The sequence below is a fragment of the Centropristis striata genome, chromosome 3 (assembly GCF_030273125.1).
Source record: "Centropristis striata isolate RG_2023a ecotype Rhode Island chromosome 3, C.striata_1.0, whole genome shotgun sequence".
NCBI classification, from domain to species: Eukaryota; Metazoa; Chordata; class Actinopteri; order Perciformes; family Serranidae; genus Centropristis; species Centropristis striata.
Window position 1 is genome coordinate 17910381 of NC_081519.1, and position 24690 is coordinate 17935070.

The 24690-nt window shown below is 39.3% G+C and overlaps 2 protein-coding genes across 2 annotated transcripts in view; both read left to right on the forward strand.

The window, feature by feature from the left end:
• The window catches only part of dnah1 (dynein, axonemal, heavy chain 1), a 35381-nt gene extending 29957 nt beyond the window's left edge, over positions 1-5424 (forward strand). Inside the window, exons 72-79 of the mRNA XM_059329353.1 lie at positions 17-196; positions 447-623; positions 1178-1348; positions 1541-1671; positions 3339-3483; positions 4034-4240; positions 4461-4695; positions 5120-5424. Of these exons, the coding sequence (XP_059185336.1) occupies positions 17-196; positions 447-623; positions 1178-1348; positions 1541-1671; positions 3339-3483; positions 4034-4240; positions 4461-4695; positions 5120-5241 (1368 nt within the window). The 3' untranslated portion in view covers positions 5242-5424. The remainder of the gene's footprint in view (positions 1-16; positions 197-446; positions 624-1177; positions 1349-1540; positions 1672-3338; positions 3484-4033; positions 4241-4460; positions 4696-5119) is intronic.
• Positions 5425-5762: 338 nt separating this feature from the next.
• Positions 5763-24332, forward strand: mapkapk3 (MAPK activated protein kinase 3). Its single transcript, XM_059328652.1, has 10 exons — positions 5763-6536; positions 14605-14744; positions 17587-17651; positions 17904-17983; positions 18089-18215; positions 18377-18452; positions 19235-19359; positions 19845-19930; positions 20066-20146; positions 23135-24332. The coding sequence occupies exons 1-10, from the start codon at positions 6237-6239 to the stop codon at positions 23288-23290; spliced, it is 1236 nt and encodes a 411-aa protein (XP_059184635.1). The 5' UTR covers positions 5763-6236; the 3' UTR covers positions 23291-24332.
• Positions 24333-24690: the final 358 nt, after the last annotated feature.

A 24690-nucleotide genomic window follows, 5' to 3' on the forward strand; every position in this document is an offset into this window, starting at 1 on the left:
TTCCTCTCCTCTACAGATGTCACACCTCAAGTCTCTGCTCCTGTCTCTGTGCCTCTTCCATGGAATTGCTCTGGAGCGAAGAAAGTTTGGCCCACTGGGCTTTAACATTCCATACGAGTTCACAGACGGAGACCTGAACATCTGCATCAGCCAACTCAAAATGTTCCTGGACGAAAACCAAGATGTCCCATACAAGGTGGGGGAGAGGAGGCTTCTGTCTGTATTAAATCTGTTACAGTAAGACAATCATAACTCCAAAGCCACATGATTTGGAGTCACTGTAACCCCTACACACATCCATTCCTCACAGTTGTTTTGCAATTGTGACATGTGTCATACATACCCACATAGGCCCTTTAGTTAGACACACAAGTTTTGGTCTCAGCCAGAGGATGTGTGTGTGTGTTAATCTATCTGTCTCCCCTTTCTGTCCTCTACCTCTCTAGGTGCTAAAATATACTGCAGGGCAGATCAATTATGGTGGCCGCGTGACAGATGACTGGGACAGGCGATGTCTGCTCAGTGTGCTGGAGGATTTCTATTGTCCCGCTGTGCTTATTGATGATCATGTCTACTCTTCGTCTGGAGTCTACCGGCAGATCGACACAAATCTGGATCTCAAGGTCAGATAAATGCAGGAGCATTAAAAAGATAAGAGTAGTGCATTAGATGTGACCTTTGTCTACATCTGTTGTTGTTCTCCAAAACTGCATCTATTTTGAAAGGTTTGGGATCACAGGGTTATGTGCTGTTCACTATAACTAATGGTGAGTCTTAAGCTGATGTATTGCAAAACAGCTATCTTTAAAACATGATGATATCGTTGTGATTACAACATAATACACTAAAGGTCAGATCATTATTTTAAAAACAAAAGAGTCCTGCAATTTATAATCATTGCAATAAAGGGTCAAATAAGCCTTACACAAATAAGTACACAGCAACACTGACACATGCGCATCATTTTTCCAATGAGAAGACTGACTTTAACTTGAAATGAAATGTACTGAACTACAGATTGTGTATATATATTTTTTTTTCAATATGACTATAAAAATTATTAGATGCAGTTTGGAATATGGTCACATAAATCAACTTATGAACTGCTGAATATCAAACTAATTGATGACAATTGGTGTCAGCGAATTACCTGTTGTCATGGCAATTCTGACTCTAGGGTTACTTGGCATACATTCGTGGTTTGCCCATCAATGATACACCTGAGATCTTTGGTCTCCATGACAACGCTAACATCAGCTTTGCCCAGAATGAGACCTTCGCCCTGCTGGGAGCCGTCGTTCGTCTCCAGCCTCGCGCTGCATCTGCTGGGGGCAAAACTCTGGAGGAGGTACAATCTTAACCATCTGTGCTACTGCATCATATTATAGTATGTGCAAACAGTTTTCAGGCAATCATACTACCTGAGCCATTTTTAGCAGCCTGTCAGAAATTTGGTTGTAATACGTGCATTTTTAAATGCCTGGACTACAGCTGAGACATGTTGTGCCTCATTGGTGATGTGCCTCTTCCTGTTCCATAGATAGTGGAGGAGATAGTGGCAGGCATCGCTGAAAAGATTCCTCAGCCTTTCAGCATTCAGGAGGTAATGGAAAAGTACCCGGTCCTCTATGAAGAATCCATGAACACAGTGCTCATCCAGGAGGTCATCAGGTAACATCAGATATTATAACACACACCAGTCAGCTCTGCTTCACACTTATGATCAGCGCTGAAAAGATGTGACAAGATGGAGGAACATTCTGATGTTTGAATGAAATTTTATTTTAAAAATGGTAAGCCGTGTATATGAAGTGGACATAGCCACTGTGACATCACAAGGTATCTGCACCCTAAAGCATACCCTGCTTTATTATCTTTTTTACTCTAAATGGAACCATAATTTAGAAAATGAATATCATGCTGTATTGCAGAAGACTTGAAAATTGCATTTAAGATCATGAACCCATTAGGAAAATGTTTACTAAGATGATTAATGTCTGAAGTAGGGTCATATTCTCACTCACTTTATAAACAATCCTTTTTCCAACCAGTCAAGTTGCCCTCTTCTGGCCACTAGAAAGAATGTAGGCTTACGGCACTTGGCTTCACAGACGAGGAGGTTGTTGCTTGTTCACAATTTTTATCAATGTGCAATTGAAAGTAGTTGTTGTATTGTCATGTATGTTATGTACTGTGTATTAGACACTGTTCTTGCACAGTATTCCTTCTTCTGTCTGTGTTGGCAGTGCTTTGAGAAAGCACTCTGTATCAGTCATACTGGGATCAGCTTGGATTACTCCCAAGAACTCATAACAGCAAATGAATCTATCCTTACCTAACCTTTATCTTTGTAGTAAATTAATTTATTATTTTATTATTTAAAGAAATTGCTCATCCAGCTGGAGAACAAAAGTCTACAGTTTGGTAATTCTTTGAGATCAAAAATAAAAAGCTGACATCTGTGCTGCACTGAAATCATCTTTGACAATATTTATCTCACCATATATAGCTTTTCCCAGAATAGTTAAGCGATTTTTCCTGATGTAAATGTAAAATTGTTTCACTCTTGAGGTAAAAGGAATTAAATGTGTAACTGTTAATGTAACATCTTTATTTGAGTCCAGTAGCTGAAATTGTACCCTTCAAAACTCACATCCAGTAATCATAATTATATGGCTTTGTAATCATACTGGTATAATAACAGCTTTTTCATTCGGTTGTGTGTGAGCCTCTGCACCTTGTGATGTCAGCGACTTGTCCAAAGAGAGTTTTGGAGTTTGTTTGCTGAGTCATTTGTGTTGGTCAACAGTCCTATCCGCGTCCAAATATATTATTTTCCTTTTCATACTGTGGAGTACTAAACACTTCTCTATTTTTTTCCTTAAAATGTTGTTGTCCTTGTGTTATGAACAAGTTTGTTTTTTTAATTTGTGTGTCTGTGAATGCCCTTTGATCACATTTTCTGTACAGTTTTATGAACTCCAATTTTTGTTCATTAGTTACTTATTAGTAATTTATGTATTATTTAGATTTGTAACTAAATCTAACAGATACATTAGCAGTATTAGAATTAAATTGAAGTTATATCAGGATGTAACAACTGGTTGGAAAATTATTTCGCTACTTTGATTCTTTTGGGCCCTCAGAATGAATTATTTAAATAATCTAAGATAGAGAATTAGAATTCAACCCTAACCCTAATTAGGTTAGAATTATGTTTTCACTTTCCTTTATGACAGTAGTACAATATGTATTCGTCTTAACATTTTGTAGTACAGAATCAGGTATTGCCAGTCCAAATCATTAGCACTTTAGTCCTTGTATCGTTTATCCCACAGGTATAACAAGCTGCTGGCGGTCATCTCTGGGAGTCTCAGTGATATTGTGAAGGCTCTGAAGGGTTTGGTGGTGATGTCATCTGAACTGGAGCTTATGGCCAACAGCCTGTTCAACAATGTGGTGCCTGATATGTGGAAAGCCAAGGCAAGACACACACAACAGTTATTTTCGTTCTGATTCACTTCTGAGTACCAGTGCCCAGTGGGCAGATGGCCTGATACATCCACTGGACAACATTATGTAGCATAACATGTTGAAGACGACCCACATCCCAAAATGCTGCAGATATGTGAATACATTATCGACTAAAATCCTATTAAGGGTTTTGGGTTTTTTAAGTAACTTTCTCATATTTTTATGCATTGAGCAATTATGTAGACGGGGTGGCTCATCCTAGGTAAAAGAGAAACCTTGACTCACAAGCATGCACAGACTTTTAGAGGAATTTTAAGGTAATGTAACCCAGAAATGTCAAAGTACAGTATACTGCAATATGCATTGAACTGAACTGATATTATGACATCCATCTGTGCGCTGGTGGGGATGAGACTTGGGCATTTGACATTTTGTAGTGATTTCAGTATACAGGAAATCAGATGAACTTTTGGGTGACATTTCTGTCCTGCTCTAATAATTCCAGGCTCTGCTTTCTAAGAATATACAGCTCACTGGCCACGTGTCTCTCTCCCTTCAGGCTTACCCGTCTCTGAAGCCTTTGGCCTCCTGGGTGTCAGATCTGCTTCAGAGGATCAATTTCCTGCAGAGATGGATCTATAATAGCATTCCACCTGTTTTCTGGATCAGCGGCTTCTTTTTTCCCCAGGCTTTTCTCACTGGAACCCTCCAGAATTATGCCCGTCGCTCCGGCACCTCCATCGACACAATCGGATTTGACTTTGAGGTCAGATAGTAAGCTAAATGTCTGACAGTCTGTTTCTTTGACACTGTCCCCCCTTCTGAAAACATGTTGATTTCAGGATGCCGCTACATATTTACCACTCTAAATTGACTCCATATGAATATGAGCATACACCGTGTTGGCATTGCTTTGAAGGTCTATTTTAATAGTTTATTATCACTATGTCTCTACCTCGTCTCTTCTGTAATCCCTTCTCCCTCAGGTGGTAGTGAAGTCAGTGTCAGAGATAACTGAGAAACCAAACACAGGCTGCTACATCCATGGTCTATTCCTGGAGGGGGCTCGCTGGGATAATGAGGCAGGTCAACTCACCGAGTCCCGGCCCAAGGAGCTCTACACAGAAATGGCCGTCATATGGCTGATCCCCAAACCCGACCGCAAACCTCCAACCTCTGGGGTCTACGTCTGCCCCATCTACAAGACCCTCACACGTGCTGGTTAGTACACACAGTATCTCTATACTACAACTAATATTTTTTTAGATTAGATAGTACTTGGCAAATAACTTGTATATTAAAGCAGTTCTAAAATACATTTTCCAGTCAAGGGAATCAATTTACTTAAAATTTTGCTCAATGTATTGAACTTTTTTCAGAGTGACTAGGTGCTGGGCGGCTGGCCGTAGTGTTTGTGTGTATCTCCTTTTGGTGGTTTTATTACTCACCCAAAATAGACTCCAGTTAGTGTCTTGTTTCACGAAGTCTGAAAGTGCAGCTCTGTTTTTTTCCACCCACAGCACATAGCCAACACCTTGTGCTGGCATGGATGGTAGACTGCCAGAAAACCAGTGCAGAGATGGAAAAATTGTTAAAAAACTTAAATGTCTGCATGACACTGAGCTGCTTTGTGATCCTTTTGTAGGAACTTTGTCTACAACTGGTCATTCAACCAACTACGTGATTGCTGTGGAGCTGCCAACAGATCACAGTCAGGGACACTGGATCAAACGGGGAGTTGCCCTCATCTGTGCGCTGGACTACTAAATATAAACAAGACTTTTTCAAACACAAGAAAAAAACACCTGTGTGATGTATCTTTGTTTCACAGCCCACAATGATTGTGACTGCAGTTGCAGTTTCTTCAAAACAAATACTTTGTCTTTGCAGCTTATGTCACTTAAATTGAGCTTAGTGAAGCTCTCTTAGAAATAAACAGTTTTTACAGTGCCACATTAGTGTGTTATTATTAGAACATATATTTTTGGTTACCTGTTGAGGCATTGAGTCAAAACATTATTATTTCACTATTATATAACATTAGTTACAACAGCAGAAGTACCTTCAGGTCTGAGAAATCCTGCCCCGGTGGTTTTCTACATACTATACTGTTGCCTTTCAGGACCATACATCCATGTGTACATTTTGCTCTATAATCTATTCCCCTCCTTAAGCCAACAACTAGCTTCTCTTGTCCTCCACACTGCTCACTGAGCTGAATATACGTCCTGCTCCTTTAAGACTTTCACCTAGGGCCAGTTGAGAAATATGACTTAGGAGGGTGGTGCCTAAGCAAACAGTGACACTGACTGGCCATGTGAGCAACCAAATGACTTCAGATCAACGGGAAGCTGAGATCAGCAGAATATATTCACCCGTCTGTGAAAGACTCTTCTAACTGGAATTTAATTTGTGTAATATTCAGATGATCAAATATTTGGATTTCTCTGAAGAGACAGCTTTGACTGATTGACAGAACAGTTCTTCTAAAAAATAGGCTGGTATTTAAGTTCAGTGAGAGAAATAATTATTTTGTAAGCTTGAACAAATGTATTTAGTTTCATTCTCTGTTTTGTAGAAACAGTGGGATTAGTCCATACAGGGGCTGCGGTGCCCAGGACACCCAGACGCTCCAGCAGTGCTCAGGGATCCTTCTCAGCTTTGTGATTACCGGAGGGCAGCGGGCGTCATCGCATTACTTTGGTGAATTACTCACGCTTTCTCCTCCATAGCACCACTGTTGACAGAAAGCCTGTTTGAACATGCTACAAAATGGAAACGGGAAGGAGAAGCCGCTTGAAGCGCCAAAGGCTGAGGCAGAGCCGGACTCTCCGGCTGACAACCAGCAGCAGCAGCAGCAGCCCGCTCCTCCAGCTACTGACACACAGGACGCGGACAGCGAGCCCACACACTTCGCCATGCCCGTCCACCCTAAACTGGACATTAAACGCAACGCAGTCACGGACGATTATAAGATCTCCACTCAGGTTCTGGGCTTAGGGATCAATGGCAAAGTCCTCCAATGCTTCAACAAGAAGACTGGACAGAAGTGCGCACTGAAGGTACTGAAGTCACCTGACACTTACCAGTATGTTATAAACAGGGTAGTAGAGGACCCCCTCAGCTCACCTTACACACCTCACAATAAACTTCAGTTAGGCCAGTCCCTACTTGACCATTAAAGCTAAAGATATATTCACTTAGAGCACAACTTAAAAGTTTTTGTGTTTCTCAAATAGTTTTACATGACATATATGCTTACAAACTCAAAGTTGATTTAAGAAATGTTTGACATGAAGTACTGGAAGTAGTTTCACAAACTGTTTGTCCAAACCTGTCAGTTTGGAATAACAGACAGCAGAAAAGCATTTTGGTGAAAAATCTACACTTCTTTTTAAGTGTAGACCATGAACTGACCCTTTATAAACACTTGTATGTTATATACAAGTATGGAATGTTTATACCTGTCTGGAAATACAATTGCTGTTGTTATTAGAGTCATCTTGATACATATTGATATGTAAACATCTTAGAGCTGTACAGTGAGTTCACTTTTAATTCTATAGCCAAGATTATCATTGAACACAGAGTCCAACTTTGTGATTTTAAATGCCCACACCAACACCAGGGCATGGGTTTGCGGTGGAATTCATTTATTGCTTAAAAAGTAACTATTCTGATTTATCAACTGTGCACAGATTTATTTTGCGAGTGCAACTGAAGGTGGACATTAAGGACTGTAATTTTTCCCCCGAAACAAGTTGAAATGAGTTCAAAGTAAAAGATTATTTTACGAACGCACTTATTTGGATGACTTGCACAGACGATATCACCATCCATGTCAGATTTGTGCCAGACATCCATGACGCAGACTGAAACTAAAGCTTTTAATGGTGACAAACAAAACCCATCTTTGTGCATCCTTCTTTGTGCGGAAGGATGTCTATGCTTTGTCTTATGTGTATGTACCTTCTGTTCACATGGGTTTGACATGTACTGTACATGTTGCCCACAGAGCTCACATGCTGCACATGTGGACAGGCTGAACATGATCATGGAGCTGTGTTTCGTGGAACAGTCACCCAGACATATGCTATGAAATGTTACGCTGCTTCATAGAGACACGTGGATTTTGACAGTGACACCTGGTTCTGGGAGTAATGGAAACTTTGGCCCGCCTTCATACACGGGTAGGGGCACACAAGCATGGGTCTTCAGGTTGTCACCACTGGGGCACAGACTCGGAGAGATTTATTGGCTTACAGTAATCCATCTGGATCTGAGCTGCCAAAGCAAGCAGCAGCAGTGGCACAAGCAAAGCTGTAGACCCAGGCTCTGATATAATGAAGGGAAATAGATAATGAGAAAAAGAGATAAACTGCTGCAGAAAATAGGAAGTCACAAACAACTAAATGAAGGGCCAAGAGGGATATGATGCTTGATAGCCTCATGTCAGACTATGAGGGGGGAAAACACAATAACGGTTTAGAAATGACAGCAGATTTTGCCAAAAAATCCTCAGGCTACTTGCTGAATTGAAACTGATTTTTTTTATGTCAGAGCTGAAAAACAGGATTTGTAAGAAGACATTGAGCTGTTTACAGCACACAAGTGTTTTGTAGAAAAAAGTTTTGTTGGCACACCAGGTAGAGCGCATACCACAGAGGCCCAGTCCTCGTAAGCGGGCGGCCCGGGTTCGAATCCAGCTCGGGGCCCTTTCCCGCATGTCTTCCCCTCTGTATCCCCCTTTCACTCTCTATATCTCTACTGTCAATAAAGCTACAAAATGCCCAAAAAACATCTTAAAAAAAAAAAAGAATTGCATGATTTACTAAATGCAGCGATGACACTGTTCAAGCAAGTCAAGTAACTAACCTCACAATGTCCTCAAAAGTGTAGTGAACTTTCCAAACTAACACAGGTCCCGAGTGTCTAGCTCCATCCTGGCAGATATTTTCTCAGTGGAGAGCACAGAGACCAACAGCCTGGCAGAAAGGAGGCACAGTCGAATGCAGTTAGATGTGGGGTCTGCAGCCTGCTAGCTCCATGGCTAAGCTAAGTTGTTGATGTTTTCATGCAGCCACGTCTCTAATATCACTATAACGTAACTACCTGTGCAATGGTTGGTTATCCACTGTGTCATGTCATCCAGCTTGTTGACGAGAGAGCAGGAGTTGGCGAGAGAAACACTGTACAGCAGGTTTATGCAGGGCTGCTCTTAGCCTAGCTGGCCTTGATTCTGCTTCCTCTTGCCTTGGCGCCTTTGGTCTCCATGCGCTCCACTGAGCAGGAAATCTCCACCTGGATGGAGCTAAACTTTCCGTTGACCCGTCTTAAATGCAGAATTTCAGTTCAGGGTTAGGTCTTAATTTTAGATTTAGATGCAAAGCTGCAAACTGTTGTAGCTACTTCTAACTAGCCTGGCTAACACCAGACAATCTCAAATGAGATTTAGTCTGGGAACCAGCCGTTCATTTCTCTGTAGAGGAGGTGTGGTTTACGATCCTCCGGAGCCGTTTATTGGGCGCTTAGAATGTCTATCAAAAGTGTCTGTTGGTAGCTCTTAGCCAATCATATCAGTTATACCACATGACGTAGTAGAGCAACAGAAATTGATGTTTGTTGTGTGTGTGTCTGTGAGAGAGTGTTGCTTGCTGCTTTGCGTCTCCAGTTCTCGCTTTCTGCAAGATTATTTATTTTCACGCTTTATTCCCCCTCATGTCATTCAGCCACACAAATCCACTGATTTTATGGGCAATAAACAAGCTGCTGCGGGTCTCTCGGCGGCTCCGCTGTCCCCCGGCTCGTAGCGAGATCACCGGCGTTACAATAGCGGGGCAGTAGCCCCGCTATTGGGGCAGTAGTCCCCCGGCTATGAGCCGGGGGACAGCGGAGCCGCCAAGAGACCTTTCGCCTTTCAACTTTCGCTCTAAACTATTTAAAACACCATCTACAGCTAAAGAGAGTTTCGCATCTGCTGCAGCCATGTTGGATCCGTAAGAAAACTACAAGCTTCCGTCTGCCGGGTAGTACGCGTCATCGTCTTGCCGTCCCTCCCCGTTCTGTGATTGGATCCCTAAAACAGGGCTAAGAAACCTCTCTGGTTTCCAGACCCTTTCGCAGTTCGAAATGAAATCGAGCACGCAAGGCAGTCTGGGTATACCCAGGCTAACTTCTAACTATAGCTGAGTCTACTTCTTTCTCTCTGATGGCAGCGTGGACGTTTCAGTGACCCACTAATGCCTCTTGAGGCACAAGTGGTGTTACAAGACATGAAGGGGTGGGGCTAGCTGCTTAGCATGCTTGTTTCAATATCCCTGCAATGCAATAAATAGACGTCAACACTGTTAGTTCTTCACATGTGTTCAACACATCTGTTAATAACGAAAGTTAATTTTTAGGATGTTTTAAACTAAAAATCTTTCTGAATCTTGCACACTGAATATTTTGTTAAGCTGTGAAAATGTTTTTTCTCTGTAGTCATTTAACTGCCGACTGCATCCATAACATCATCACCTGGTCTTTGATAGACTTCAGCTTCCCCCAGAGAATGCTAGCAGCAAGTCAGGGTGACCCCAGCTTTGAGTAAACACCACAAATCCAACACTTTTAGTGTCTTAAACCCCTTTTGCTCTCAGAAGACTCTGTTAAAAGCTTTGAGAGATTACAAAGGAAACACTCATGAAATCGCAACATGCCTTCCTTATAGTTACTCTTACTGGCGTCTGTTGGTTTGCGTGTGAACTGGATTGTAAGTGACAGAGTGTATCCGATCATTTTTATTCTACTTTATTGTCATTCAAGATCATTAACGACCTGTATTTCTTTAATCTCAAGGCAAATAGAAAGGGGACTGAGGGTGTTTGATGTGGAGGGGGTTAGGAGAGATGACTAGCTCACTGGCTTTTTAATTAAGTGTTTCTCTGAGCGCTAAACGTAATGGATGGGTATAGGTTTAATCCACTTTGCAGCAGAGCTGGAGGGCAGCCATCCTGTTAATGTAATTCAGTTACAGTCATCAGGCTTCTTTTAACTTGTCTGACTCCTGGGAAGAAAGAGACCTGGGAGAGCCCTGTGGTGCACGGCAGTCCTCCTAAGCACACCCATTAGCTGTTAATACCAATGGAAGCACGTATTTGGCCACTGATTGTTCCATTTTAGTGCCTAAAGTGCCTTCCAGCTAAGCGCATGGAAAGCTGTGCGATCTCCATGTACAGGCTTCCATTCATAGTCAAAATCCCATCACTGTGCTTGTGTGTGTTTGTCTCTGAGGTCAGTCTTCGGTATCATGGTGGCACATCTGGTTTTCCTCTGGGACCCACCAAACTGTCATAGAAGTTCTCAGCGGTTCATCAGACACTGCATGGAAGAGCTCTTGTGTTTTTAAAACTTCAATCAGATCTTGCGCAGGCTCGCTCCAGGCAAACAGTGCTGTTAAAGAAGTTAATCAGTCTGAGAGGTTTGGGTTTATGATCTCCATTGACTCTCTTCGGCTGCTCCTTGAGCAATTTAAGCTCATTATGTACTTTGACAGCAGCATGGATGAAACATGCTGCAGTCCTGAAGCACCAGGAGGTCGTCTTGAATGAATGCAAGAAGAGGTCCTTTATGGTTAAGGATCTTCGTAGTATTCAAAGAGCTGTACGTTGTGCTGCTGTCAATTACTAAATATCTGCTGTCCGTTCAGTTCATTCTGATAAGTCAGAACTTGCTGGACAAAGTTAATGTAAAAATCTAAAATAACAATTACAATCAAATCCATGTTTTCATTGCTTGGTGTGGACTTAAGCTTGGGACTTTACACATGTCATTGTTTTGTGTAAAGTACACTGCAGTTTTCCTATGATGAATTCTTACTTCAGTTTAAAGTGTGTTGTATATTGACTTTGTTAGGTGAGTTCAGTATTATGTGTTTTTCATTTTTTTTTTTAAAGAATTGCATTACAATAGTGCAAAAAAAAAACTACACATGAATTATTGTTAAAAAAATCTTCTTTGAGGGTGAATCCTAATGATTTTGATTCCCTGACTTTTCCTCTTTCCTCATGCCCCCCTTAGGTCATATTGCAGCAACTTTGGGAATCCTTTAAAGGTCGTGCATTGTTAAAAATGTGATTTCCACATCTTTTTTGATTATTAAGTAGGTATACATGGTGTATAAATACGGTATCAAAATGCTCAATCAAGGGAGAAATGCACACAGCCCGTATTCAGCCATAAACAAGACATCAGGACTTCCATAAGGTTGTGATGTCACAGCTATATTATATGTAGGTAGAAAGTACCGCTAAAGTGCCGTTGCAGTCATTCCCCGGCTGTAATGATGGTGCAAAGATGTTGACAGCACAGAGGCAGCATCTACCAATCAGAGCAGTCTGGACTTTCAGGAGGGGAGCTAAAAGAGACAGACACTAAAATGGAGCATTTTAGACAGAGGGGGAATATAGGTATATTCAGACAGACAATATGAGAAATTTAGTTTTTTATTAATAGTAAGGGATTTTAACATGTTTTAGTAAAATAAAACATATACAAGTAAGAACCTTAAAATTAGATTGACGGGTCCCCTTTAACTTTTCATTAGGTCCAAATAAACTTTTTTTTTTTTCAATAATCTGCTTTATGACTAAATAACTGCAAAATGAATTACATTCCCATCAGCCCCAGCCGTACTTCATGTTTAGTGCTAATTATCAAATGTTAGCATGCTAACATGCTAAACTAAGATTGAGCTCATGGCCTTGCTAATGTTAGGGACTGTTAGGGACACCACTGTCCCTAATCACAGCCTCACCGAGCTGCTAGCATGACTTTAGTCTTTCTGCCTCCTGCCTCAAGCTAAGTTAAGTGGAGTAGTATAGCATTATTCACCCCTAATGCTCTACAATTATCTCTGCACAGAGCAGGTATAGACAATCGTGAGAACAAAGTGTATAATAACACTTGTAGACCACTTTGCCGTAGACTTTATGAGCAGCGTTTTATTGGTAGAGGTTGTAAAGATAAACCACCTTTTTATTAAGACATACACACCAGCGCTACTAATATTCAATAGAGTGTAGCTTGTTGCAGCCATATGAGTGTGTGTGTGTGTGTGTGTGTGTGTGTAGTCTGTGTCAGAGAGGAAGTGTGTTGTTAAACTTAGTGGGCAGTATCAGGTCAAGGTGTGTGTGTTACAGTCTCTATGGACAGAGGATTGGTCTGATTGGTTTAGAGAAGTGTGAAGTTGATTGGTTTACAGAAGGATCAGTCTCCATGATATCGCCTCACATAAGAAGAGTCCATCAGAAGATTAACTATGTCTCTTTCATTCTCTTAATCATCTCTCCATCTCCCCCTCAGTGTTTTATATGTGTATTTAATCCAACACAGTCCTCTTTTATTGTAGCCAATTCTGATTCACTGCAGGAAATTAAAGAAAGCAGCTCACATGCAATCTGCTCTGATCAAAGTCATAAAGCTATAAATGACACAGCAGAAACAAACCTGCACACTGCTTTGCTTTGACAAACTAGGACACATGTAGTAAAAAATGTCACAGGAAACCCTCAACTTCTACTTTCAACACCCTGCTGCTCAGAAACACTCGGCCCTCACTTCCTCTTTGACATTTGCGAGCCATGAGCTGTTCAGACACTTGGAGTTTTTAGAATAAAAGACAAATTAGAAATTATTTCCACCCTTAGGGAGGAAAATTGATATTATTTACACATTTTGAGAATTTGAAAGTCCCCTGTTAGAGAGCACTGGTTTGGTGTGTCTGTGTGTCTGTCATACGTCAGTGAGTCAGCCTCTCTGTGTGTGTTATGTACTCCAGGCTCAGGCCATGTGAACAGCAGGAGATCACTCCAGTCCTGTCACATCCAAAAATACATTCTGACTGAAGATGTGTGCTATGTCAAGGCCCCCACCTGCTGTATGTGTGTGCCTGTGTGTGTGTGTGTGTGTGTGTGTGTGTGTGTGTGTGTGTGTGTGTGTGTGTGTGTGTGTGTGTGTGTGTGTGTGTGTGTGTGCATCTGCTTATGTCAAACACACAACCTGTCGTGTGGCCGGACTGCCTTAAGGACTATGTGTGTTCGACCTTGGTTTCCACATTAGTTTTCTCTTCCAGGGTCTACACTGTTGAGGGTCACTTTTCACCATATGACAATAATACAAATCATTTTACCATATAAGGCTACATTGAGGATATACAGTATGTAACAAAATAAAGAATGAGGAAATTACACGGTCGCCCATAAAGTTTTCAGGCACAATCCATTTAATTTTCATCGTGATATGTTTGGAAAAGATTGATTAATAGAGTTTTGAGAATATATACACTTTGTCTGTCAAGAATAAATCACATTGTCACAATCATTTAATGAAAAGTGGTAAAAAAAAAATTTATTCCAACTTTATGAGCGACAGTGTATATATTGTCTATGATATCTTTTGTATCTTAGTATACATTCTGGATCTACTGTTATACTTTGACATTAATTGTATGTCATCATCTTATTACCCATTTTTTTCTGATATCAACATAAGAGCTGCATCTAGCTATCATTTTCATTATCAATTAATCTACCTATTATTTTCTTGATTGGTCTGTTTATTGTTTGTATTATAAATTATTTTAATATATCTATCAAAGTTTCCCGAACCCTAAAGGGACTTCTTCAAATGTCTTGTTCTGTCTAACCAACAGTCCAAAACCCAAAGATATTATTTATAATATTAGAGAATGTAAAGAAGCAGAAAATCCTCACAATTGATCTATGAATCAGTGCTCAAAGTCAAATATTCCTGTTATTACTTGAAACAAAAAAACGCTATTATATATATATATATATATATATATATATATATATATATATATATAATTTTGTTATTATTAATTTGTTAATTTTGTTAAACAGAAATGTTATGTGTATTAAAATAATATAAATAAAATAAGTGTGATGTGTAAATATAAAACTAAATGTGACTCCACTGAAGTTGATCAACAACAATATCGACCCTGTATGGAATTTAGCAATGCAATTTATTATCTTGAATTCATACATCCTGTCATATATTGAAAATTAATTTATATTCTTCACAAATGAACTATATATTGATAATAACACATCTTTGTGTGTCTTCCAGATTCTCTACGACAGTCCCAAAGCCAGACGAGAGGTGGAGCTGCACTGGCGAGTATCAGGAGGGCCGTATATCGTCCGCATCCTCAGCCTGTATGAGAACATGCATCATGGGAAGAAATGCCTGCTCATCATCATGGAGTGGTGAGATTATACACTCTGGATACTTTTTTTTGATAACAATGTATTTCCTTATTATGTCTCCCTTTTAAGTGACATTCAGTGCAAGTTATCAGACATAATATGGTTAAATTCTGCTATGGCTTAGAAAAATAATGTTGATTATTTTTTACATTAAGCATATAAATCATTTCCATTAGACAGTGCTGTCCCTTGCTATTTTAATATCAGGCTCAAAAGTGACGACAAATTCCCATAAGTCACAGCTGATGACTTATAATGTGGATTTATCCCCCAACCCTCTTCTAAAAAAAGGTTGACCAGAAAAGGGGGAAGTTACAGCAGCTCTGCTCAGATCACACAGGTTGCGACTGGAATATTTGCTTTGTCATAAATCAAAAATATAACCTCTGTAGTGAATACAAACGAGTGACGCTATATTTCTTTTAATATATTATACTGATACTTTCATCTCAACAAACTGTGTATGATAAAGCAAAAAAATGTAAGTTCAAGCGCACACTATGATACTGTGCTTTACACTGATATGTTAACAGATTACATAAGGAGTGAACTACGTATGTGTTTTATCAGATTCGCTATTTTCTTGATTGCCAACAGATGTGCCTTTAAAAAATCCCCATGACAAATGCACTTGAAAAGGTCAACAATGAAAGACAAAAGAAACTATAGTTCTACTGTACTGAATTAGATGTAAGTGTTACATTTACTTTTTAATAAGATAATGACATACAATTAATATCAAGGTATAACAGTAGATCCAGAATGCATACTAAGTTACAAAAGATATCATAGAGAATATATACATGGTTGCTCTTAAAGTTTGAATAAAATATTTTTTTACCCCATTCCATGAAATGATTGTGACAATGTGATTTATTCTTGACAGATAAAGTGTATATCTTCTCAAAAATGTATTAATCAGTCATATCATAATGAAAATGAAACCACAATTAACAAGAGGATTGTGTCTGGCAACAAAATTATTCCAACTTTATGGGCAACATATATATGTTAAAAGAAAGAGGGCACTACACAAAATACATTATGATACATATCAAAGGTCAGGGGTGAATACTTTTTACAGAGTAGACACTTAGTATTATGCTCAAATCACACAGGTATCATAAAATACATTTAAAACATGTTTTTACACCAGCAAATAATATAGGAAAGTCATTTCTACAATTTATGTATGTGCTCCTATGTTAACAAAATAGAGCATTAAGCATAAGCGTTGTGTCACACTGAAGGTCGGACATTAGACCTGACACTCAGACGAGACAAAGCGAAGACATTAGTAGTGATAATGAGACAGAAGGATTGAATTCCATCAAGGCTTCACATGTCATGACAAACAGTCCATAACCATGTGTATGTGTGTGTGGGCTTTGACGTGTATAAAAGTAGTTGAACTTTGCACTTTTTACTGCAGCTTCTTTTACTTCTGAATGGAAAAAAACAACAACGATATAGAGGAATAGAGAGAAACCACAGTGGGTAAAAGTGAGAAATGACACTGTCCTCTGTTCAAGGGGATTTTTAAATAGTCACTCAGTAACTGGTTCTCATCCTCACATTTATTGACAGAGCAACTGTTTGTGTTGTAACGTATGTAGTGGCCTTGTGTGTGTGTGTCTGTGTTTGTGTGTGTGCTCTCTGTCTTTTCTCACTAATTCCTCTATGAGGCAGGGTCAGAGGAACTGCAGTACGGCCTAGTGCAATCAGTTTAGCACTCAGTCACACACATTTCTCTCTCAGCTATCTGTTCATCTGTAAACTCATGAACCACAAAAAGTACACTCTTACTTCACAGTGACTTACACCCCTGTGGTTTTGAGCACAAACACATTTTTCTGAGAATCAAAAGGAAAAATTTCAGTTGACTGCTGTTTGATGGGTAGTTGGGATCCTGAAGCTGTAACATTTTTCAAAGTGAGAACGTCAGAACTTTAATAGAATAAGGTTGTAGGTCTCACTATTCATCAGCAGTTGAATTGTGTGATGACTATCTTACTGTCAAACTAATGTTGTTATAAGAACAAATGATGAATAAGAAGATTTTCGTACTTTTACCACACTTCCGTCTTTTGAAGATGACCCTCACTCAGTATTTTGGAAAATTTCAATTTCACATGTAATTTATCCGAACAGAAACTGAAAGCTTTAGGTGAAAGCCCAAAGTGTTTTTAGCTGTGAAACAACTCAAAGGACTTACACTGAAATCTGACCCAGTGTTCACCGTATAAAACACAATGTTGATGTAGAAAATACATTTTTTTAAATTGTGGTATTGTTTTTACTTGCAATTTTGTATGCACTGTAATGTGTTTCTATGCATCTCTATGGTTATGTTACATGTACGTTTTTACCTGTTATACTGTCATCTAAAAAACACATTGAGCCTTGATTTATTATCTATCACATTATTGTTTCCCAGTGTCTTCACTGCACTGCATGACACAAGTAGAAATTACTTGGATTCAAATGTGGAAAACTTTAATTTTTGAAAAATTTGTGTTTGTTGTTGTAATACTCATTTCAACCACAAGAGGCTGAAGTGCACCTCTACCACATATTCAAAGTAGGACCAAAAGCATTCGTGTTTTCTTCCTGATCATAACATTAAAAAAAAAACCTTCACCTGCCAAAACATTTTTTCACAGAAAATAATTCCATGTGATCTTACGTTATAAACAAAGAATGGAAAACTATTTCAATCAGATCAGAAAATGGATAACCAAAATCAGTAATCATCAAAGTTTTTAGAAATGTTCAAAAATGTTTAACGTTATTAACAATGTGTGTGGTGTGTGTGTGTGTGTGTGTGTGTGTGTGTCTTCAGTATGGAGGGAGGAGAGCTGTTCAGCCGGATCCAGGCCAGAGGAGACCAGGCTTTCACTGAGAAAGGTGAGGACTGGTGGGCTATGTTATAAACACATCACAGGATGTGTGAGAGAGAAAGAATGAACCATTATTTCCAGGGAAGATGGATATAAGGCAGACATCTTGGAATACATCAGACAGGGAAGTACAGAATAGAACATAATATATACGTTTGTTCCTTTCTTTCACATGATCTCTGTTTTATTTGTATATTTTTAGTGGGATACTGGTATTGCTTGTGGTTTGAGAGAGTATGTTTTGTCTTTTTCCTACCAGAGGCTTCTGAGATTATGAGGGACATCGGCACGGCCATCGAGTACCTCCACAGCATTAACATCGCGCACAGAGACATCAAGGTGCAGAAAGATCAAGATCACCATCCAAATCATAAAATATATAATTCATTCTGGTACATTAAAGGTCATTTAAAAAAATGTATTTTTCTTCTTCTGCCTAACTAGCCAGAGAACCTGCTCTACACCACTAAAGAAAGAAACGGGGTCCTTAAGTTGACAGACTTCGGCTTTGCAAAGGAGACGACGCTACACAACCCTCTACAGACCCCCTGTTATACACCCTACTATGTGGGTAAGTTGCTTTATGCTGTTTTCTAACAATAATATGGTATTTTTCTACCACAGATGGTTAACAGGGTTTGACAGAATAGTAAAAATAATATATATTTTGACCACTGATCTACATTTATAATTGTATCTGTTTCTGTGTGTTTGTGTTTTGTTACTGATAAGCTCCTGAGGTTTTGGGCCCGGAGAAATATGACAAGTCATGTGACATGTGGTCTCTGGGTGTCATCATGTACATCCTGTGAGTACTGGGTGCGGGCTTGGGTGGGGGCAGTGGTGGAAGAAGTATTCAGATCCTTTACTTCAGTGAAAGTACTAATATCACACTGTGAAATTTCTCCACTACAAGTAAAAGTCCTGCATTCAAATCTTACTTAAGTAAAAGCACAAAAGTATCAGCATCAAAATGTACTTAAAGTAAAAGTACTTGTTATGCATAGTCTAAATATTTTATTAGATTATTTGTCGTGATGTATTTTTGTAAGCAGTGTTTTAATTTTGTAAAGGTAGGGCTCCTTTTAACTATATACACTGTTATGAGGTTTAATTTATACAAAATGCATGTTTTTATGTTAAATCTTGACCTGAGAAGTAACTAAAGCTGTCAGCTAAATGTAGTAGGAGTAAAAAGTGCAATATTTGCCTCAAAATGTAGTGAAGTAGAAGTATAGATAGTGTATATATACATATATATATATATATATATATATATATATATATATATATATATAGAGAGAGAGAGAGAGAGAGAGAGAGAGAGAGAGAGAGAGATAGAGAGATAGATAGATAGATAGAAGTTACATAAAATAGAAAATACTCTGGTAAATACAATTACCTCAAAATTGTACTTAAGTACAGTACTCGAGTATATATATATACGTAGTTACATTCCACCACTGGGTGGGGGCCAGCATGGATCTCACCACAAATGTTTTGTACATGATGCATTTTGCATGTGGACATCTTCAAACGTAAGTGAATCTTTTCAAGGTGTTAAAGTTACTCTGTCTGTCTCACCTGTAGGTTGTGTGGCTTCCCTCCATTTTACTCCAACACTGGCCAGGCTATTTCTCCAGGGATGAAGAGGAGGATCAGAATGGGCCAGTATGAATTCCCCAACCCAGAGTGGTCTGAGGTTTCACAGGAAGGTTAGAAGCTCCCACCAAAATAAAATATACAAGCCTTGTCCACACTGACACTTGATTTGATAATAAGCCTCTACCTAAGTGCAGCCTCTGCAAACAGACAGCATATTTCAGCCATGGTTTAGGTAAACTATGGGCTCTGTTTGTTGCTTGGCGGGTCACTCTGGCTCATCTCCTGAAATCACTGAGTGTATTTCTGCACTGTTCCTGTTCCACTATTCCTGGAGTTTTACTTCTCAAGACTGAAAAATGAATCGCCCTAACCCCCCATGAGACATCATACAGAGAACTCAAGAGCAAGCCTGCGATGACAGTGCATGACTAACATTCAATTTTATCAGTCAATCTGGCTCTTCTCTCTCAAGTACTGCTATTTTCTGTAAAGATAGGCCAGTCTGTCTAAGACCAGAAGCAGCTTCGCGAGACACAGGATTTGCATTTGTGTCTATGTGTTGCTACTAATAATGCAATTATCTTTGCTTTTCTAGCCAAAGATTTGATCCATCTGCTGCTGAAGACGGACCCTAATGAGAGAATGACCATCTCTCAATTTATGAACCACCCCTGGATTAATGTAAGTAACTGTGTGTCATGTACAGATGGAAAGTATATACTTCCTGTTCTACTTCCTGTTTGCCTTGCATCTGTTTGCTTACATCTAAATCTGCATATGTGTATGTGTATGTGTGTGGGTGTTTGCATTTTGCAGAAGTCCATGGTGGTTCCCTCCACTCCACTCCACACCACCCGGGTCCTGACTGAAGACAGAGAGATGTGGGAGGATGTGAAGGTCAGAAGCACATCAACACTGCCCCCCTCTGGACATATATTTACATTATAAACTGTCACATCAGGGCACTCAATGCTTTAAGTTGGCCCCAGTGTTGCAGTGGCACTCCAGTAATTAAGTATTAGACATCTTTAAAGATTTAGGGGCTAGTAAGAGACAGATTTAAAAAAAGAACTAAAATCAATGGAGCAAAGAGAGTGATATCCTGACTTTTAGTCTCTTGTGTGGGATAAGCACCAAAAGTGCTGCATCCTACGTTTGACATAATGCAACTAAAGCATCTGTCATGCATACATGGTATAAGTATCATCTTTCAAATTCCTCTCCTTCAGTTAGTGACACTTTCTGTTCAAATTTGATGTCTCCTAGCCACATGACATCACTATGACATCATGGGAGTCATTTTCTCAGCCTTTACACAGCTCCTCCAGAGCCAAATAAAACATACAATACACCACTTAAGAAGTATCATAGGATTGTGGGAGTTGTTGTCTTCATTGTTAAACAACCCTGGCAGAAATAAGGTTAAAGTCTTAAACTTTTATCCATGTTACATTTGGTCATGTTTCTTCACATCATGCCATTTATATCTAATAAATTAGACACAAGAAACGTTTACTAGCTAGTTACCACTAGATGAGTGGACTACCCATGCAGCTACTGTAGCTAATATTATGTGGCTATTGACTTACAGAGTAGTGCAGCACTGTTATCTGTGTTCAAAACAATCATCCTGAAATGTAAAAAGTATTTTTGATGTTGTAATGTTATAGTGTTATTGTACATATCATACTAGCACACAAACTGGACTTGTATTTAAGTATTAATAATATATATCAAGGTTGATATATATCAATATATATCAGTAAATACTAAACATAGGTCTAGTCAATTTTGGGAACTTTAGTGTGGAAATTTTACATATTAAACCTTAAATAACTGAATTAATTTTCATGTGTTGAATCAGAGAAGTAACCCTTGATTATTATAGAGATTTTTAACATTCTTCAGTGAATGAAACAAATTGAAATTTAAAAAAATGTAAAGATTTTTATTTTGTGTATCATGACATCATGATACCCCCTCGGTGGCCACCAGGTGGAAGCAGTGATCACAGTCTGCACTCAGAAAAAGTTTTCACATTTAGCACACTCACACACACACACACACACACACTGAATTTACATTTCACACACATTGAAACACAAAGAAGCATAGCCTCTTGTGCTATTTCTTCCAGCTCTGTTTCCATGATTTAAACAAAGAAATGTGTTTAAGGAACAAGAAGACTGTTTGCTCTTGTTAAGTCAGTGTAGGGTTGATTCCCCAGTATTGTACAAAATGTCTCAGTGGTGCAATCACATATTATTTCAGTGGCTATAAATAAAGTAGAAATCATGAGTAGAATGAGACATTCCTTCACAACAGCTGAATGAGCAAGTTTGAAGCGATAAGGTATGAAAAGAACACTTCTCCAAAATGATATACACACAGTACACCATTGTTCATTTCTGCAATGGGCAGTGCTATGTTGCGTGAAAATGTCACTGATTGCACTCTTAAACAACCACTTTTCAGGAAGCACAAAGAGATTGCATTATTTCAACATATAGATTACGACTGACAAGTGGCCTCAAGTCATGGACCATAAAGGATGAAGAGTTTGAGGGTTAACACATCCACAGCTTTAGGTCTCAGCTCCAATTTGCAGGCCCATCTTCTGACATTTTAGTTGTTTCTTTACAGTCTGTGGCCTGTATTTGTTCTAGCTCCTCTTGACTTGACCTTTACGCAGCTCATAAAATGTTCCTGGATACGTTTCTCTCTACCCAGTCTAGCTCTACCCTGCACTACAAATCATTTGGTAAATTATTATGTATATTGGAAAAGCCCTTAAATGAGTAGTAAACTTATATCCATTTCCCAGAATTTAGAGTTTAAGTCTGTATGTTAAATAAAAGCTTTGTGGACTATGAAGCTTTGAGTCTGGCATTTTGACTGCCATCATCTTGGTTTTTTGGAGCCAGAAGTGACCGTATTTGGCTGGTTACCAGCCTGACGGGGCCAGGTAACCATGAGCATAGCAAACGCTTAGTTACCAGCTAATGCTAGCGCTAGCTAGCTTGGTTAGCAAGGTACATCCAAAATTAATGTTCTTAGCAATAGCCATGGATGAATACTCCATTTTGGCTGGCAACAAATAGGCTTCAAACTAAATGCACTTTCTGAAAAATGAGAACAGCTGACTCCTTAGTGTGTTTTTTAGTACAACCAAGCGCAAAACAAGACATTTTAGGCGACCAAAATCTTACAGTTAAAACAAACAAAGCTTTAAAACGAAAAACAATATGATGGCTACTTAAATGTACACAGTGCCATGGATAAGCATTGCAATGCCTCTGTCCTAAATGACAGGTTGTCATGGTAGTGTTTGAAAGCATACCCTGATTTATCTTCTGTTTTTACTCTAAATGGGAACATAAAGAACATACAAACAAAACGAACACCATGCTGTTTTGGACAGACTCGAAAGTAGTGATTGAGACCATAAACTCATTAGTAATATGTTTACTGAGGTCAAAATTAGCTTAGAAAGAGGCTCATTTTCTCATAGACTTCTATACAAGCTGACTTCTTTTTGCGACCAGTGGAGTCGCCCCTGCTGGCCATTAGAAAGAATGCAGGCTTAAAACACTTCCCCATCAGCTGAAAGCTAAATCCACTTCTTTTATATAGTCTGAGTCTTGGTCTCTTATACAATATGATGTAGAGAGGTAAAAGTGGCCATGTTAATTATTTAAATCTTTGAAATTTCAAAATTGAAAAGATTGGTCGATGTGTACCTACAATTATTATATTATTATTGTTATTATGATAGGGTTATCATCATTTACTACCCTGTGTAGTATTCTTTCTGACTTTTTTAATATATAGCTGGACAAGTCTTCATTGAACTAACACACTCTGCCTCTGCCCTGTCCCTCACAGGAAGAGATGACCAGCGCTTTAGCGACCATGCGCGTGGACTACGACCAGGTGAAGATCAAAGATCTGGACACCTCCAGCAACCCACTACTCAACAAGAGACGCAAGAAGGCCGCAGCGGGGGCCAAGAGTGGTTCCACAGTCTGCCAAAGTCAGTGAGATGGGCTGCTGGTGGAAATCCAGACGGGATAGCCAATAATAATGTTTAAAAAAAGCAGCTCAGAAGAGGAAGGAAAAGTTGATTTTTGCAGGAGGAGGATTGTGTAGAGACCTGCTTTGGACTCTGGGGAAACTGGAAATTGAAGAGAAAATTAAAAGGGACATCACAGGAACAACAGCAAAGTCAGAGCTGGACATTTATAAGACATATCAAGACATGATATCGTGTGTATCTCCTGTCAGTGGTAGAATCAACAGCTCTGCTCACTGTGGGTTGTTAATTATTTTTAAGTCATTTTAGACCTTTTGTGATTGTAAGACTGTCTGTGTGCAGACATGAAGTATTTGTAGTGATCATGTTTTGTGTATTTGAACGCTGAGTTTGAGATTTCCTTTGTAACTATGTGCACTAGTGTGCAAACCACACACAGACAGACAAAGCAACTGAACAGAAACTAGAACACTGACTATTACCTGCATTGTCTTAACATTGTCTGTCTTCTGCTGCCTTCCTTTGAGGAATTAAAGCAACGTCTGACACTGGCTGTCTTGTCAATAATGTATAGCGCCCATACACTTCAACCAAAGGAATTTTTTTTCACTGAAGTAACATTAAAATGGCCCCCAAGCAGGACATTTTACTCTGTCACTGCTGCAGATTAATCTGTGGTGGCACACAACCTGCCTGCTTCCTGTCAGAGTGAAGACAGAGAGCTTTGTGTGAGCAGCAGTGGCGTAATGGTTGGTTGTGATACACAGATGAGTTGTGACACTTTATCTTGAGAAAGGTCTTGTGTGTGTGTGTGTGTGTGTGTGTGTGTGTTTATGGGGGTTGAGTAAACTGCTTCCGGTAAATAGGGGCCATAGTTTCACTTCACATTAAAACATGAGCAAGACAGTGCAGCCTTTTGATAGTAGAAACCTCATCTGTCAGGTATGTCCTCTCCATGTAGAGACTGGATTTGTCCATATGGTTGTAAATAAAAGTTTATAAAGTAAAGTTTCCTGTGCGAGATGTGTTTTTTTCCAGAGGACCTTGGAGCAATTGTTTTTGTAATCGTGCCTTTCAGGCGTTGTGAGGCCGATATAAATAGCAGCAGTTGAGCAGTTATTTGGGACACAGCCATTTGACTTGAAGTTCCACTGGAAAAGGTCAACATTATTCTGTTTAGGTTGTACGGTAAGGACCTTTCCCCCACTTCGATCACATGGTTCCGCGGCTTATCATAAAAACTACTTGGCGTCCGTGCTGTAAATATGGGATGTCAGCCACGATTAGATGTGGCCCAAATAGAGCATGATCTCTCAGCTGTTGTTTGCTACTCCATGTCTTTGAGTATAACATTTCTCAGAATAAGAAGACTGTATTTTCAGGTGGAATTTTACAAGTGTGCTGCAAA

Bases quoted from the DNA above. Each gene is read 5' to 3' on its own strand.
- mapkapk3 (XM_059328652.1), top strand. From the start codon at position 6,237: ATGCTACAAAATGGAAACGGGAAGGAGAAGCCGCTTGAAGCGCCAAAG. The intron at 19,360-19,844 runs GTTAGAAGCTCC...TTGCTTTTCTAG, and splicing joins GTCTGAGGTTTCACAGGAAG to CCAAAGATTTGATCCATCTG. The intron at 19,931-20,065 runs GTAAGTAACTGT...TGCATTTTGCAG, and splicing joins TGAACCACCCCTGGATTAAT to AAGTCCATGGTGGTTCCCTC.